This window comes from Artemia franciscana, chromosome 2 (genome assembly GCF_032884065.1).
Source record: "Artemia franciscana chromosome 2, ASM3288406v1, whole genome shotgun sequence".
In the NCBI taxonomy this organism is placed as follows: Eukaryota; Metazoa; Arthropoda; class Branchiopoda; order Anostraca; family Artemiidae; genus Artemia; species Artemia franciscana.
Genome location: NC_088864.1, coordinates 47,067,719 through 47,085,372, shown reverse-complemented (window position 1 = coordinate 47,085,372; position 17,654 = coordinate 47,067,719). Strand labels below are relative to the sequence as shown.

Sequence of the window (17,654 nt, the reverse complement as noted above, 5' to 3'; positions counted from 1 at the left end):
CCATAACAAAATTTCTATCAGATGCATTTTGGCAAAATCCGAGGTGGGGGGAGGTCTAACCCCTATTCACTCTAAGTCTTAAAAGTTACTAGAACTTCTGATTGCTAATCCAATGAGCCCCCTCCGCAGTTTATACGATCACCGTTTCTATATATACCTTACTAGCTGTTGGGGTGGCGCTTCGCGCCACCCCAACACCTAGTTGGTGGGGCGCTTCGCGCCCCCCAAGCCCCCCCCCCGCGCGCGTAAGTCGTTACGCGCCATATTAGTTACGCGCCATTGTAGTTTTGTCCCTGTGTCCCACCTGTGAATAGAGATAGATATAAATATATGTTTTAACTACGTAAAACATGCGAATATACAACATTCTTCGCTGTCCCATTGTCTGTGCACATAAATAGTTTGTCAGGTTTACTGACTCTTGAACATGCAACATATAATTGTCGATGGGAAAAACAATCCGTATTCAGATCTATACCTCATTATTCTAATGATGTGTCCCTGTGTCCCGGTCGTCATTTATATTCCCTGTGTCCCGGTCGTCATTTGTGTCCCGGTGTCCCAGTTTGTAATTTCTCTTTGAGTGTCCCGGTCGTCATTTATATTCCCTGTGTCCCGGTGTCCCGGTCAGTAATTTCTATTCGAACAATCCCTGTGTCCCGGTCGTCATTTATATATCCCGCCTGTGCCCCCGGCGTCCCCGTTGTAGTTGTGTCCCTGTGTCCCGGTCGTCATTTATATTCCCTGTGTCCCGGTCGTGATTTGTGTCCGGGTGTCCCAGTCTGTAATTTCTCTTTGAGGTTCCCGGTCGTCATTTATATTCCCTCTGTCTCGGTCGTCATTTGTGTCCCGGTCTGTAATTTCTCTTTGAGTGTTTTTCTTTTTAGTTTTTTTTTTAGTTTTTTACCTTTTTCTTTTTTCAGTTTTCTTTTTCTTCTTTATTTTTCAGCGTCACTATGAAGTACATATCGCCGAACCTTTGTTTTTTTTAACTTAAATCTGGTAGGCATTGATGACCTTATCCAAGTCAAAATCCCAAAATTCCAAACCAAATCATTGCTATCACTTTCGGTTTTGATATGTTTTGACTCTCGCTGTCCAGGTGGATTTTCATCTAACTGCGCGGTTTTGCGTTCTTTAGCCGCAAGCCTGTTTTCTTTCTGTTCTTGTGATTCCTCGGCACGCTTTCTTTTCTTACTTTCTCTATCAGCCGCAAGCCTGTTTTCTTGCTGTTCTTGTGATTCGTTGGCACGCTTTCTTTTCTTACTTTCTCTATCAGCAGCAAGTTTTTTGGCATAGACTCTTTGAGCAGCTTCCTCGGCTGTTGCCATTGTCGGTTCTTCAGTCATTTTACAATTAAACATTTCTCCGTGAACGCATGTCTTAAATACTTTAATGACGTCACCGTCATAACAAAAATGACGACAACTAACTTCATGACGTCAGTCAACACACAAACATGACGTCACCCGACAGACAGACCCACACATCCACAGACAACTTATTTATATATATATATATATATATATATATATATATATATATATATATATATATATATATATATATATATATAAATAAGTTGTGTGTCTGTTGCCATTGTAGGCTCTTCAGTCATTTTACAATTAAACATTTTCCCGTCCACGATCTTCTTACAATTAAGAATTTGTCTAAGAACGATTTTCTTAAATACTTTTAATGACCTCATCTTCATAACGAACATGACGACAACTAACTTCATTACGACATGACGACATGATGACATGACGTAACTCGAAAGTTGTGTGTCTGTTGCCCTTGTAGGTTCTTCGGTCATTTTACGATTAAATATTTTTCCGTCCACGATCTTCTTACAATTAAAAATTTGTCTTTGAACGATTTTCTTAAATACTTTTAATGACGTCATCGTCATAACAAACATGACGACAACTAACTTCATGACAACATGACGACATGATGACATGACGTCACTCGACAGACTCGACAGACAGACAGACACATCCACAGACAAATTATTTTTATATATATAGATAGATATGCCCCAGGGCATAACTTAAAACCCTTGGTCTGAGGGCTCTGCGGAGGGGTTGTCCTCCTCAAAGACATATTTCTGGACCTTTTAATTACGCTGAACAAAATGGCTATTTTGAAATTTTTATTAGATGTGTTTAGGGAAATGGTGGACGTGGAAGGGGGGTTTGTTGCCCTCCAATCGCTTTCGACTATTAAAAAGGCACTGGCCCTTCAATTTCCAACCAAATAAGCTGTTTTCGAAGTTTCTACAGCGAAAAATGGCCATCTCAAATTTCTCTCAGATGCAATTCGGGAAAATACGAGGTATGAAGGTTCAGTAAGACTTAGAAAATTAGGTAATTGAAACGTCCTCTTATACGTATGTTGGTAAGATGCGTAGCTTACGAAACGTATCTTACCAACATGGGAATAAGAATAAAACCAAATTGAACGTTTTTATGTTTAACATCAGTGCTGGAAGTTTGTTTATAATTTGAATTGTTCTTATTTATTAATTTTTTTTCTTCCTTCTTCTTCGTGTGTTTAGCGTCCGTGTTTTTTTTGTTTTTTTTTTTCGTTTTTTGTATGTGCATGTGTTATGTTAAAAAAAAACTTTCTTTATGTCGTTCTTTTCCTTTTTTCCTGTTGAGAAAGGCTCTCGGACGTTGGGCCGAAGTATTCGGAATATTTTTAAATTAAATTGTATTTTTTTTTGTTCACTGCTTTATTGAAATTAAAACCCGTTTTCTCTTGGTTAACTTTTTGTAAAAGGAAAAGCAGCGTGGTCTTAGAAATTATAAACAACAAGGAAACTCACTTTTTTGCATGGGTAGCACTGATCTGTCTTCCGTATTTTTTTCTTTTTTTCTATTAGGGCTAGGGGCTGACCAGAACATCATAAAATGTTGCGTTTTATGTAAAGCGCTGAATGCTAAAGTCCAGTGTACATAGTCCGTCACGCCTTAACCCAAAATCAATTTTATCTTTATTCTCTACCTTAGTTCTGCCCCAGGAAAGACGCAAGGACGGATGGATGATAAACTTCTCTATTAACAAGTGAAATGACGTCATATTTTTACAATCCTAAAAAGGGCTTATGCCAGATTTGCCTCTGACTCACTCGGAATATCTGGCTTGGTTTTTTTCTACAGTTAGCTATGGCTTGATGCTCGCAACTTCTTGATTGTAGAAGGAATCTACTCCATTTTGGTCTAATGCTATTTTCCTATATTAAACAATGCTCAATATCTGTCTCAGGAATTGGGAATTTTTAGTGAGAAATGCCATATTTATATTGCTAAACATGGTCAGAAATATGTACAAAGTATTTTTTTTCAAAAATAGTATTGGTAATTAAATATTGCCAATACTATTCCCAATACTGTCAGACGCACTCTAATTATTAAGAAGCTCTTTCATTTCAAGATGGTAGAAATAAATGTAAATTTGAAACAACTTATTTATCTAAATTTCTTCGAAAAATTCCATTTTTCTAAATTTTTTCCAATGTTTCTTCCGTTTTTCTATTGTTTCTAAGACCATGAGGTTGAGGAAAAAACAGTCCCCCTCCTACACGGAATGCTCATTTTGGGGTGGAACGTTACTCTTTACTTTTATAATAACAGCGTAGAATAGAGGTATTCCCAGAAATCAAGTGGGATTCAACATCAATTTCACATTCACATGATGTGGTAAGTTTTTTTGTAAGCCCCCCCCCATGGAAAAACAACCCGCCCAAAACAATTCCTGGTTACGGCCCTGGGGATTATACATCAGTCTCTACCTCCACCCTCCCCTCGTCTCTCCGTTAGAACTAGTTCTGAATCACGGTTCGTGCTGTCAGTGAGGAGCGACTCAGATCAATAGCACCCAAAACTCTAAAAAACGGAGTTTTGATATCAATAGACACATCAAAGGAATTGTTTTAAATCATGCTGATTCCAAATATATACAACTTTCGAGAATTTATTATTAATCATAAATCATAAAATTCATTTTTACTTTTACCAATCAAAAGTTAAGAGCCTGAGAAAATATGCATTACTTTCGAAGAAAGCATTGAACATCCCTTAAAAGTCAAGGAATGTTAATGAAAATCCTACCATCAGATTTAGCGTACCAGAGAACCCTACTGTAGAAGTTTCAAGTTCCTATATAGCAAAATATAGATTTTTGTTTTACCAAAAGAAAGATAATGGTTGCGTGTTTATTTTTTATTACTATTATTATATTTTTTCTTTCAGAGTTGATCGTATCGAAATATTGGTCATACAAAATCGTAAGAGAGTGCATTTGAACAGAAATTAAGACTTCTAATGACCTTATTAATTGACCAAAAATATCGGAGGACAATCAACCCCCTCGGGGGGCTATTTGTTAGAAAAAGAGAACATAGGAGAGGGTTATCCCACGCCCATTTCCCCCCAAAGTTGTCCAATCAAAATCAGCAGAAAATCGGTGTAAATCCCGTGCTATACTCCTTGTTAGATGTTACGAGCCAGTAAATATCTGTACATATAAGAAATTCCGTTCTACGACTGTTTGAAAGCCCTAGAAAAAGACAAAATGATGTACGTATTTGAAATGGCAGTGCGAAGTATTTTTAGGGGTCCTACTTCTTTGATTCATGCGTTTATTATATATTTATTCCTACTATTCCCCTTTGCGCAATGTTTGTGTATAAATAAGACTTGTAGTAATATTAATAATACTAGCAGTAGTATTAATGGTAAAAGTAATAGTAATTAATAGTAAGAGTATATATCACAAGTATTATATATGATAGAGCTAGACTACAGCCAACTACGGTAAGAAACCATGTCTGTGAGTACCATGGTTCCAAGGGAATTGAGTTTCTAATATTAGTTTGTTTAAGCTTACCTTCCAGATTAAAATCACTATGAACGAATGAATTCTCACTCTCTTCAACTATGGCATTGGCTTCCGAGACATGTTCTGGGGTACAATTGTTTTGCAGTGTCATGTTAATATTACTTTGCATGTTTGACTGAATGGTAGAGTTTTCTTTTCTGCTGTCCCAGAGATCTGTAGTAAAAATAATCTTAGGAAGTTCTTTCTCATTCGGTTTAATCCCAGTTGGAGCTTTGTGTGGTACGTTAATGGTTATAGCCCTATTTTGCTTAAGTTCAGCGGTTATTTCTAAACTATGGTTCTGATCGTTATTTTGAGATATCAAGTCAGTCTTCATATGTATGTCTGAAAGTAGGATAGAGCCTCTTTCACTGTTGCCTGGGAGATTTTTGCTTTGCAGGCTCTCAGGGACAATTGTTTTATTCTGTTTAGTTCCACCTGGAGTTTCTTCTATGGCATTACAAGGATCGGGATGAGCGAGTTTTGCCAGATCAGTGTGAATCTCCTCCTGTTGTTTAAACTGAAAACTGCTGCTTTTCTGAGAACAAGTAATATTCAGAGATTTTTGCTTCCCTTCCAAAGATTTTAAATCTTCAAGCAGGATGATTAACTTGACTTTTGTTTTGATTTTATTCACAATCCACAGCATGCATTTAGTATTCTTCAAGTAATTTTTAGAAGTGACCTCAAAATATTTGTACAATAAGACTTTTATTTCCCTTCCTAGTGAGGTCAATTCACTGACTAGTAAATGCTGATAATTCAAAAGGTCCATCTTTGATGGAGCCTTTGGCAATATTTTCATTAGCATGCAATGCAGGTCATTTGTCTGATCTTCTCGAAGAATTTTCAAAGCATTAAAGTATCCCCATCTGTATTGAAAAACCCTGCGTAAGATCTTTCCTGTGTTTGTGTCTATTTTTTTAAAAAGCTCCATATTGTTTGGAATTTCGTTCTTTGACACAAATTCAAGCTTCTGAAGATAAGATTGGAGAATTTTAAAATGTCGTTGAATTCTTTTGGATGCTTTAGGGATTTGTTTTACAATGTACATGGTCAGCCCCCCTTCACTTTTATTCGCACTGACGACATCTCTTTGATTTACTTCAACTAAAAGTTCCCTTGGTGGTTCTGTCACATTGGTATCTAGTTTCACCAATGCAAAACTCATAATTGTAAGTAACATAAATTTATTCATTCTGTAGATCTGGTTTTCCTTATTCAACTATAAGATGAAACTAAAATTTACTTTTCCTCAGTGCACTCAAAATGACAAAGTTATTTAAATTTTGTGCTTTTTTTTTATTTGCAATGTATGCTGCTCAAAAATTTTAGTGCATTTGTTAGAAATAATCTTTGGCAAAAATTAATATCTCACGCTGCTTTGTAATAAACTCTGATATCTCATCAGATTACGACTCCATTTTCCAAACTTATATGACTAGATCGTATCCCAAATTTGTCGATTGTTCTCTGAATATTCAAGCTGTCTTCTTTTTTAAAAACTTAATAAGTCTTAGAAGCTTCCTATCTTAAGTCTTAAAAGTCTTAGAAGTCCTATTCATCATGATTCGAACCACCTGCCTATAAACCCTTCTCTTCTTCTTCTTTCTCTTGTTTTGATTATAATGAAGGTCCTTTATCCTTCCTACCTGAACCAATAAAAAAAGCAGTTTAGATCACTTTTAGTGTCCTTATTTAGGACATGGACCCCCACCGAAATAATTTTGACTCATCATCTACCTTCGTTTTCAGGGCAGCCAAATTTTTCTTTTCAAATTTTTTCCTTGCGCACTAGGGTTCCAATGGCCCAAGCATTTCAGGTTATATTTTTTAAGCCAATCAGAATGAAATTGGTCTTTTTAAAGCTTGTTTTTATTAGGTTTCATACGTCTCTATAACCATGATACCAATGTCCACATTTACATTGAACTTTGTAGATCCTTTACATAATTTATAATGAGCTACATCGACCCTTTATGTAAAACCTCTTGAAAATAAATATTGTCTGATCTCTCTTTTCAAGCAAATTAAGCTTTTGTAAAAATTGCGTTTTATTTATTGCAGTTACTATGGGCTAGAATTCGTTCCCTATTATAAATTTTCGTTATAAACTTTTTTTCTTGAGGTAAACGGAAAAAATGCTTACCATTTCTGAATCTCTGTCAGATTGTAATTTTTCTCATTAGGCAGTTTTTTTTCAAAACTTATTTTTTAACTTTTGGTTAGTATGGCTGCGGTTTGCCTTTTACTAGGTTGCAGATAGAGCTGTAACCATGACTTAAAAGATGATTGTATTATATTAAGTGTTAGTTACTATATACACTGGTCTTGTTCTTTACTATATGCATCAACAACAACAACAGCAATGGGGAATTCTTTTCGCAAGACAGTGGAATTCAACGTTTGAATGAATATTTCGACCCTATGTCGAAGGGCCGTTCACAGCAAAACATTAATATATAAAAGAAAAGAGATTTACGATAATATACAGCCATTAAAAGTAAAATATTTTTTTTTAAAAGAGTCCCATTATCCTTACTTCAGCGAAGTTCAACCAGGACTCAATCGATGGAAAGGTGGTGCGTACGGTCTTCGTTGCTATATTTTGTTATTTACTACGTTGTCAGGTACCTCAACAACCACCATACCGATGAAAATTACATAATCTCCATTTGTAATGAACAAAACCAATTCATTATGTATACTCCAGGCAAGCAACTTTTCAAAACATACATGTGTTATATAATCTTGTTGAAAGATAAGTGTATTGCATCATCATACATGTATATCATAAGGTACACAGTGTATTCATGTTCAATAATATATGATGTATTGACAGTTACCGCAAACCAGAGGCTATGAGTTCCTCTTTGGAATTTGAAGGGTGTGAGTTCAAGCCAAGTAGCGGTAAGGAAGCAAGATGATACCAAGAATCTCTTGAAATCAGGTTTTATTTTTATGCCAAATATATACAATTTATTAAATTTAGTTTAATTGATCTAAAGCTACGAGGCTGATAAAAATTGTTAAATTTCAACAAATGGGGAAAACTGTTATAACAAATCAAATGATGCGAATAATAAAGCATATCTAAGTCTAAAAAGAATCATTCTATTAAGTAATTCCAGTACCCCGCTTGCTGAGGAGAAAAAAATTAAAAGAAACAAAGAGGCCTTCGATGCAGAATAACATGGCAGTAGCCACTTTTCTTGTTTTTCAAGTCAATGGATTGTCCTTGTTGTTTAAGCAAAGTGACTGTACTTTTTCCGTATAGGGGCTACTGATAAGGCGGTCCTATAATTGTACCTCTTGATTTGATCTGACACCATTTTTAGGAGTTCTAGGGTATTTCTTAGTATGGGGCGTGATCTACTTATATTAGGTTGCTAGCTGCCGCTGCAACCTTGATAATCCGTTATATATTATTGTACCTGCAGGTGATATACTATCAATGCATAAGTATGTTGTATTAGTAAGCATATTTTGATTTATTTAACATTTCAGTAGCTATGGGTTAGATCTCGTTCTTTACTTTACTATCTGCTAGAATTCGTTCTTTACTTTGCTATCCACTAGAGTTTGTTCTTTACTACAAAAACTCAATGTAAAGAGTAAAAATATTGTTGTCAAGATACTTGCATAGTAATTTTTATCTGAGAAATGAAATAAAGTTATTTTATATTATAGTTTTTACTAATTATTCTAGTTCCAAAACTAAAATCAGATTATTTGTTAAAACCCTAAACAGTTGCTGCATTTTATGTAACTATATCAACGTGCTTCTTATAATGTTAAAAGTAAGTATCTAAGTGATGAAAAATAAATCCCATTTTAATGTTCGTAAGCAAGATGATGTTAATAACATTTGTTACTCTAGTGTTATACGATATGGCATCGTACCATAGAAAAGGCTGCCGATGATAATACAGCAACTAAAGCTAAGTCTACTACTATCAATTGATATTTTAGTTACTATGAGCTAGCGTGTGTTCTTTATTAAATTGGAATTCTACTCCAAAGGTACCAGGTTCATTTCCTGCTCTAGTAATAAAAAGAACCATTAAACAAAACTTCTATTAATAACTACTACGTGAGATCCTCATGACTGACAAGATTTATGATGAACTATTTCGATCCTTTTATACATTTGTTAATTTAAAGTTTAAACAAAACTTCTATTTATGACTACTGCATGAGGTCCTCTCAACTAACAGTATTTATGATGAACTATATCGATCATTTATGTAAAGTTCATGTTCATCGATCAACCCCTTATACATTTTAAATGACCTCAAATTAGAACAATTATTGCTCTTTTACAAAGAAAATTGATTACAAACAGGAAAAAACCTACGGCATTTTCTTCTTTGGAATAGTAAGAGACGAGCCTCAATGAATAAGGCAGCCAACTAACTCCAATATATGTAATGGTTAGTTCTGCTAATGATCGTCTTTTTATATATAGATTAAATTAAGTACTATGGGCTAGAGTTCGTTCTTTACCACACAGTAGCTACCACTGCAACCCGTACCTACACTAGGAAATTTATCATTTACATTGGAAAACAGTTTGCTCTTCAGTATAAACACCATTTATAAAGAACTATAGACCGACCCTTTGTTTAAACCCTGATTACAAACAGTGCCTTTTGTAATTAAAAAAACTGATTTTAGAACAGAATAATTTGTTTACAAAAAATGAATTTTTTATGTACAAGCTTGATGAATGACTGCGTAATCGGAGGTTGTTATATTAAAAGATGATTATTAGATAAGTAAACTATTGCATATATTGGACTTATTTAGCTGCTTGATACTTTGAGGTTCGTCTCGTACTATTTGCCCCATAGTAAAAAATGAAACAGCCCATAACTCTTAAAACTAGAATTAGATAAAAAAAACTAAGTACATTTTAAGAACCACCTTGTCCGATTCCACTTTATTGAAAACTTACCGTGCCTTGGATTTTTATGTTAAAGAATGAACTGTTGCCTATAGTAAATGATAAATTATTTATAGAAGATTCAGGTTGCAGTGGTAGCTAGTTTATGGTAAAGAAGGAACTCCAGCCCATAATAATTAGTTTAGTTTTGAAAAGAAGGAATGACGGCAGAAACCTATATGATGAAGTAAGTAAGCTACAAGTTAGAAAAAGGCTCCGCCGATACATTAATTAGAAATCGTTTATTTACATAAAGAATCGATCATAAATGATAGTTACTAATGAAAGTTTTAATAAAAGTTATTAATAAATAATAAATAATAATAAATAGTTATTAATAAAAGTTTTGCTTAGACCTTACATTGAAAATGTGTAAAATTGCCTCCGGCAAGAATTTAACCTGGGGCCTTATCTGGGTTACAGCGGTAGCTAGCAACCTAGTAAGAGACGATCGCATCCAATACTAAGAAATATAATAACTCATAACTGCTAAAAATAGAGTCGAACAAAACAAAATGTACAATATTAAAACCGCCTTGTCCAAAACCCCTATATAGGAAACTTACTGTCCTTTGGCTTTAGAAACAATTACAATATATTGGCTTAAAAACCAAAAAAAAAGTGGCTGCAACTACGATATTCTGCAAATACAGGATCTTTTTTTTTTCACCTTAGATAGCTTGCCACTGGAACATCGTAGAGAAGTTTTTAATGGTTCATTATAAAAGTAATTGATGGGGTTAAAAAGCTTTTGTAACTTAAAAAAAATATTTAAAAAATATATTCAATTTTTACAAAAAACTACATTTTTTATAGCATTGTAATAGTTTATGTTACTGTATTAAAATACGATCATTAGAAGATCCTTATAGGGTGTTCAGTAGTTTAATTTTTCCCCAAAACCATGTATATTCTTTTGATAAATTCATTTTGATGAAAAACTTTGTCAGTTTTCAATTGTATCCTTTTAAATTAGAGTATAGATAAGACCTATGCTATTTTTCTGCGAATTTGCATCCAGGTTTTTTGAAGATTGTCTTGCTGATTAACATTTCTGAACTGGTGCTTTATGTAAATTAAATAAAGTTAGAGCTTTATGTGGTTAGCATTATTTGGAGCATTTACTTTATGAAAATAAATTAAATTTTGAGAGCATACGGAAAAACTAACCCAGGAAAAAAGTAATTTTAAATGTCGATTGCAGTAGTGAAATGTTCAAATTTGATAAGGATGAAAACTGCAAAGATTACTCCCAAGTCTGGCCATTTATATGAAGGAATCATTCCTTTTTTGACATTTATCTCTTGCCACAGCCGGGATTGAGCTTGCTACCCTCCCATCGTAAGGCTCACTTTCATCCACTATACTATGACAGCGTATCGGTTTTAATTTTTCCACAAAGCCATGTATATTCTTTTGATAAATGGATTTTGACACTTTTCAATTGTATTGTTTTAAATTAGAGTACAGATAAGAATATGTTATAATTATATGCTACTGTACCAGTGTTCAGTCAGTTTGGTTCCAGAAGACAATTACAACTTTTAAGTGAGAAATGAAATAAAACTTTCGTTGATTAAGTCGAACACCATAAATAATTTTTGAACTGAGAACTAAGATAAAATAAAAAATAGAATCTCTTTTATACGGAAATGCACCACTAAAAATAAGTACTTTTGAAGTTGAGCCCCAAAAAGTTTGGTTCCAGGAGACAATTTGAGGCCTTATTTGCAGAATATCGTTGTTGTGGCCATTTTTCTTCATTTTCAAGCCAGTATATTTTCCATGCTGTTCAAGTCATGAGACGTTAAATTTCCTATATAAGGGTTTTGGACAAGGCGGGTCTAATAATAAACTTTTTGTTTTGATCTAATTCTATTTTTAGGAGTTACGGGCAATTGTAGTCTTTACCATGGGGCGTGATTGTCTCCCCCGGATCTGGACCAGAGTTTGTTCTTTACTCTAAGTAAGCTCTGATTACGAGGTTTGATTACTCAACGTTACCTTTTTGTTTTCACTTATTCCTACCGTTTTTGACATAGGCTTCTTAACATTAATTTTTAAACCTATTCTAGCATCCTGAGCTCGCAAAACTTCTAAACTTTATTCATTTTGCTAACACTTTCATCTAATATGCGTAAACCACAGCATGATCCTTTTTCCTCACAAAACAAATCTTCCTTCACATCCAAGCTGTCATAAACTTTTTCATTTTCCTGTATTTTTTTATCCTGCAACTGTATCTCGGTTTACCACATTCTCGAAATGTTCCACCCATCTTTCTTTAACTTTTTCGTTATCACTAATTATGGTCCATTTCTATCTTTCACTGAGACAAGTCCGGATTGAATACTCCTTCGCAATCTATTAACATGCCAGTATAATATTTTACTATTATGCTGTCTAGCTGTTTCATCCAGATCCTCGGCAATTTCATCCATGGCCTCCACTTCACACCTCCTTATTTCATATTTTAATGCTTTCTCCACATTCTTTGCATTCCTTTTGTTTTCATACGATCTATCACTCAGATAATTCTTGTACAAACCCCTTCTACTCTCTATTAAACATAAAGCTTTTTCACTAATATTCCTAGTTGCAGCTTAGCACTCTTCCCTAAGACACCATCAGCAACTTCATAAATTGTTTTCTAAAATTATTCCATCCAACTTCCACATTGTCAAATTTTAAACTCTCAAGTTTAGTATTCAACTGTTCCTAGAAGGTTTTTCTCAGATTTTCATCCTGGAGTCTACCAACATCATAACTTTCCGCGAGGTAGTTACCCTTCCAAAAATTCAGCTTTAAATCAGCCCTAGACACTAGTTTGTGATATTTACTTTTAACAGCAATAACGACACTCCTGTATACCCTAGTATCTTCTATTGATGCGGCTAGTCTTCGGTTTACAATAACATAATCAATAAATTTTCCTGTCTTACCATCACGTGAGTATCATGTCAATTTATGGGCCATTTTATGACCAAAAACTGTATTGGTTATAACTAGGTTGTTATACCAACAAAATTGCAAAAGTCTGTAGCCAGTACTATTTTTTTTCCGGTCACCAAATTAACCTAGGCTAGGATACCATACATCCCAATTCCTACCAACCTAGGCGTTAAAACCTTCGAGTAGAAACACCACATTTCTACCTGGTACTCTGTCTATTTGCTCCTGTAACTGTAAGTAAAATTCATTTGAGTCACTAATATCCCCGTCAGTCGGTTCAACAGGTGCATATACTACTATAACTGATGCCCTGAATTTTTTTGTTATAAAATGAGCAATTAGTATTCTATTATTAATACCTTCCGAGCTTAAACAAGACTTGACAGCTTTCTTATTCATCAAGAGCCTTACTCCCTGCCTTTGTACCCCATCCTTCCTGCCTGAGTAAACAATTTGTATATCACCCAATTTCATGCTTCTTACCCCTGGGATATAAGTTTCTGAAACTCCTAATAAGTCCAGTTCAAACCTTCTGGATTCGTCAGTCGAAATGTCGATACGATAATATTTTTTCACGTCGTAACATTCGAAGTTCTAATACATGTCAAAAATATATCAACATATCAAAAATATGTCAATATGTCAACAATAAATATGATTGATAACATTTTTAGGTCTGTAGCAAAATGAAGCTTCAAATACCTGTAATGTTTTAGGAACGATGAATGATAGGTCGCAGAAGATTTCCACTCGAAAGGGGATGGAGAGAAGTCATAAGAGGAAATTTAATGGAAAGTAGAATTTCTTTAGAGGCAGTTAAGAGTGAAGCTTCGAATATAATAGAGTGAATTAGGATTGTGAGTAGGTGTGTTAAACTCAGATGGCTTGATTTTCCAATAAGTTAGTAGCAGCAATACAAAATATAGTCCTGTTTATGCATGTCTAGCTACTTGGACATCTAAAGTACTAACCATATGCGTGTTTGTTATACACCCTCTAAGTTCTTTTTTCTTTATCTTATGTCACTCTATCTTTCTCTTCACAGCTGGTAGTGAGCTAGAAACTCCACTTCATGTTGCTGCCAGAACCCATGACGGAGGGGACAGGTGTGCAGTTATGCTTCTTAAGTCTGGCGCCGACCCGAATGTAAAGAACGCATTTGGCTTGACACCGTTACATGTTGCAGCAAAGTATGGAAACTTAGAAACTGTGAAGCTTCTTCTCGATGATGGAGCAGACCCAACAGTACAGGATTCGGTAGGTGAAATAATGATAAAAATCCAGGACATTTCATATCCTAATCCAGGGTGTGACGAAACAAAGACTTTGGGCTATAGATTTATATTGGGATGGATTCTTTAGGCTGTTTAGATGAAGTTCAGAGGACTAGGTACAAGAAATCACCTACTACATACTTCGAAATATATGCATAAAAATATAAAGTAAAATGGAAACAGAATATATAACTGAATATACAGATATGCATATATATATATATATATATATATATATATATATATATATATATATATATATACATATATATATATATATATATATATATATATATATATATATATATATATATATATCTATATATATAAAAATAAGTTGTCTGTCCGTTACGCCAGATTATATCTTAAATATATATAAAAATGAAACTAAACTGAAAAGCAAACTGAAACTAAAAATGTAGAAACTGGGAATTGCATAAATATTTCTATATATTTTGACAATAGATTAAAGTAATTCGAAAACCTTATAAAAGATATTTATAATTTTGAGTTTTATTATAAATTGTCGAGTGTTTGCATGCTTGGCACGTAAAATTTTTTTCTAACATCAATGTTAGAATGAACACTGAAAAATTGAAAAACATTGAAAAAGATAGAATGTTACCAAAAAGCAAAACCAGGCTTGCGGTTCAAAGAGAAATGGCCAGATTAAGAATGTGCAATTTACGTCAACGAAGGCGTGTCGAGGAACTACCAGAGCAACGCGAAACCAGACTTGCTTCTGAAAGAGAAAGTAAAAAAAGAAGGCGTGCCGAGGAATCAAAAGAACAGCAGGGAAACAGGCTTGAGGCTGATAGAGAAAGTAAGAAAAGAAAGCGTGCCGAGGAATCAGAGCAATCTGAAAGTTATCGCCTGGCATTCAGGTACAACCCAGTCGATGATTATAGCTTGAGTAGATGTGTTCAAATCGGGACAATGTCTAAAATTTGTCCCTATTGCAAGGCCTTGAAATTCAATGGTGAAACAATGGGAATGTGTTGCGCCTCAGGAAAAGTTAAACTTCCTCTATTGGCTGCACCACCAGAGCCATTGAAGACTTTCCTTACTGGAACTACGTCAGAATCTAAGCGTTTTTTGTCAAAAATCAGACAATACAACTCATGTTTCCAAATGACGTCGTTTGGAGCCCAAATCGAAAATCCAGATCAATTTATGTCTACTTTCAAAGTAAAAGGGCAAATTTATCATAAAGCAGGGTCCCTTCTACCATTCTCAGGCGAGAATCATAAATTTTTACAATTGTACTTCATCAGTGATAGAAATTCTGAATTGAATGCACGTTGCGAAATTTCTCCCAACGTTGAAAGGACAATCGTTTCCCAATTGCAACATCTTTTCCACGAAAATAATAAGTTAGAGCGTCTGTTCAAAACAACCATCGATTTGATGCCTACTGATACTCATAAAATTGTTATTTCCGCTGACAAAACGCCTCCTGGCCAACATGTGCGTAGATACAATGCTCCGACTATCGACGAAGTGGCAATTGTTATGGTCGGTGATCAGTTTTTACCTCGAGATATTATTCTACATAAGCGAAACGCTCAGTTGTTAAGAATTGCTGAAACTCATCGATGCTACGATGCCCTACAATATCCTATCATTTTTTGGGATGGAGCCGACGGCTATCACTTTAATATTAAATTGATGAATCCAGCCACTAACAAAGAAATGAATAAGAAATGCAGTGCAATGCATTATTATTCCTATAGACTAATGATTCGGCAGGATGAAGAAAATTATATTTTAAAATGCCGTGAATTGTTTCACCAATTTGTCGTGGATATGTATGCTAAAATTGAATCAGAACGTTTGCTATATATCCGCCTGAATCAGACCAAGCTCCGCTCTGAACAATACATTCATTTGCGAGATGCAGTTATAAATGACGGTAATACCACAAACGTTGGAAGATGAACAATTTTACCTTCGTCATATGCTGGCAGTCCCCGTCATATGCATGAATATACTCAAGATGCTATTGCGTATGTTCGTCTCTATGGTCGTCCAGATTTATTTATTACATTTACATGTAATCAATCTTGGGACGAGATACTGCAGCTTTTACTTCAAGGACAATCGGCGGTTCATAGGCATGACATTACGGCACGTGTCTTCCGGCAAAAGTTGAAATCGCTGATAAACTACCTTGTAAAACATGAAGTGTTTGGGTCAGTGCGATGCTGGATGTACTCAGTGGAATGGCAAAAACGAGGTTTGCCACACGCACATATACTAATCTGGCTACATAAAAAAATTACTTCAAACGAAATTAATGATGTGATTTCCGCTGAAATACCAGATAAAAATGTCGATAAGGGGTTACATGATATTATTGTAAAAAATATGATACATGGACCTTGCGGTGCACTGAACGAAAATTCACCATGCATGGCCAAAGGAAGGTGCACAAAGCAATATCCTCGACTTTTAGTACCCAAAACAATTACTGGCAATGATGGTTACCCACAATATAGAAGAAGATCTACTGAAGATGGCGGTAAAACAGCAATAATAAAGAAGCGTAACGGTACCACCATCGAAGTAGATAACCAGTGGGTTGTTCCATATTCCCCTTTATTATCAAAAACATTTAATGCACACATAAACGTTGAATACTGTAATTCCGTAAAGGCAATCAAATACATATGTAAATACGTCAACAAAGGCAGTGACATGGCAGTTTTTGGCTTGCAGTCCGAAATCAAAGATTTCGATGAAATCTTAGAATATCAGGCTGGAAGATACATAAGCAGTAATGAAGCTGTTTGGCGAATTCGTTCATTTCCGATACATGAACGTAGTCCAGCTGTTGTTCACTTAGCGGTACATTTACAGAATGGTCAACGTGTTTATTTCACGAAAACCAACGTGCAACAAAGAGTCCTGAATCCACCGGATACAACATTAACAGCTTTTTTTTCGCTTTGCAAAAATGATTCTTTTGCAAAAAAACTGCTGTATACTGAAGTGCCTTCGTATTACACGTGGAATACTAAAAATAAAGTATTTGAACGTCGAAAACAGGGTAAGTCAGTCGACGGCCAACCTACCATCTTCAAAGATACCACGATAGGAAGACTCTACACCGTTCACCCCAATCAACATGAATGCTTCTTTCTACGCCTGCTTTTGGTGAATGTACCCGGTCCGACATCCTTTGAGTATTTGAGGACTGTAAATGGTACTATACATGACACTTACCGTAGTGCATGCCAAGCTCTGAATTTATTGGAGAATGACCAACACTGGGATAACTGCATCAATGACGCATGCGAAACGTCAACCCCAAGTCAAATTCGTGCATTGTTTGGCATCACTTTAACAACTTGCTCTCCATCAGCTCCTACAGATTTATGGGAAAAATATAAGTCAAAAATGTCCGAAGATATACTTCATCGAAAACAGTTAGAGACGTCAGACATGACTTTTGATTTTACATCAGAAATTTATAACTACACTTTAGTTGTTATAGAAGATTTGTGCATAAGTATGGCAAACAAACCTCTTCAGGGTTTGGGAATGCCTTCACCTAACCGTATCGCTGCTGTTTCGACATGTGTAGAATTGGATCGTGA

General features: G+C 35.0%; 1 protein-coding gene across 1 annotated transcript in view; it reads left to right on the top strand.

Moving 5' to 3' along the window:
- Positions 1–17,654, top strand: part of LOC136035049 (uncharacterized) — a 262,359-nt gene that overhangs the window by 63,776 nt on the left and 180,929 nt on the right. Inside the window, exon 11 of the mRNA XM_065716648.1 lies at positions 13,827–14,088. Coding sequence (XP_065572720.1) covers positions 13,827–14,088 — 262 coding nt within the window. The remainder of the gene's footprint in view (positions 1–13,826; positions 14,089–17,654) is intronic.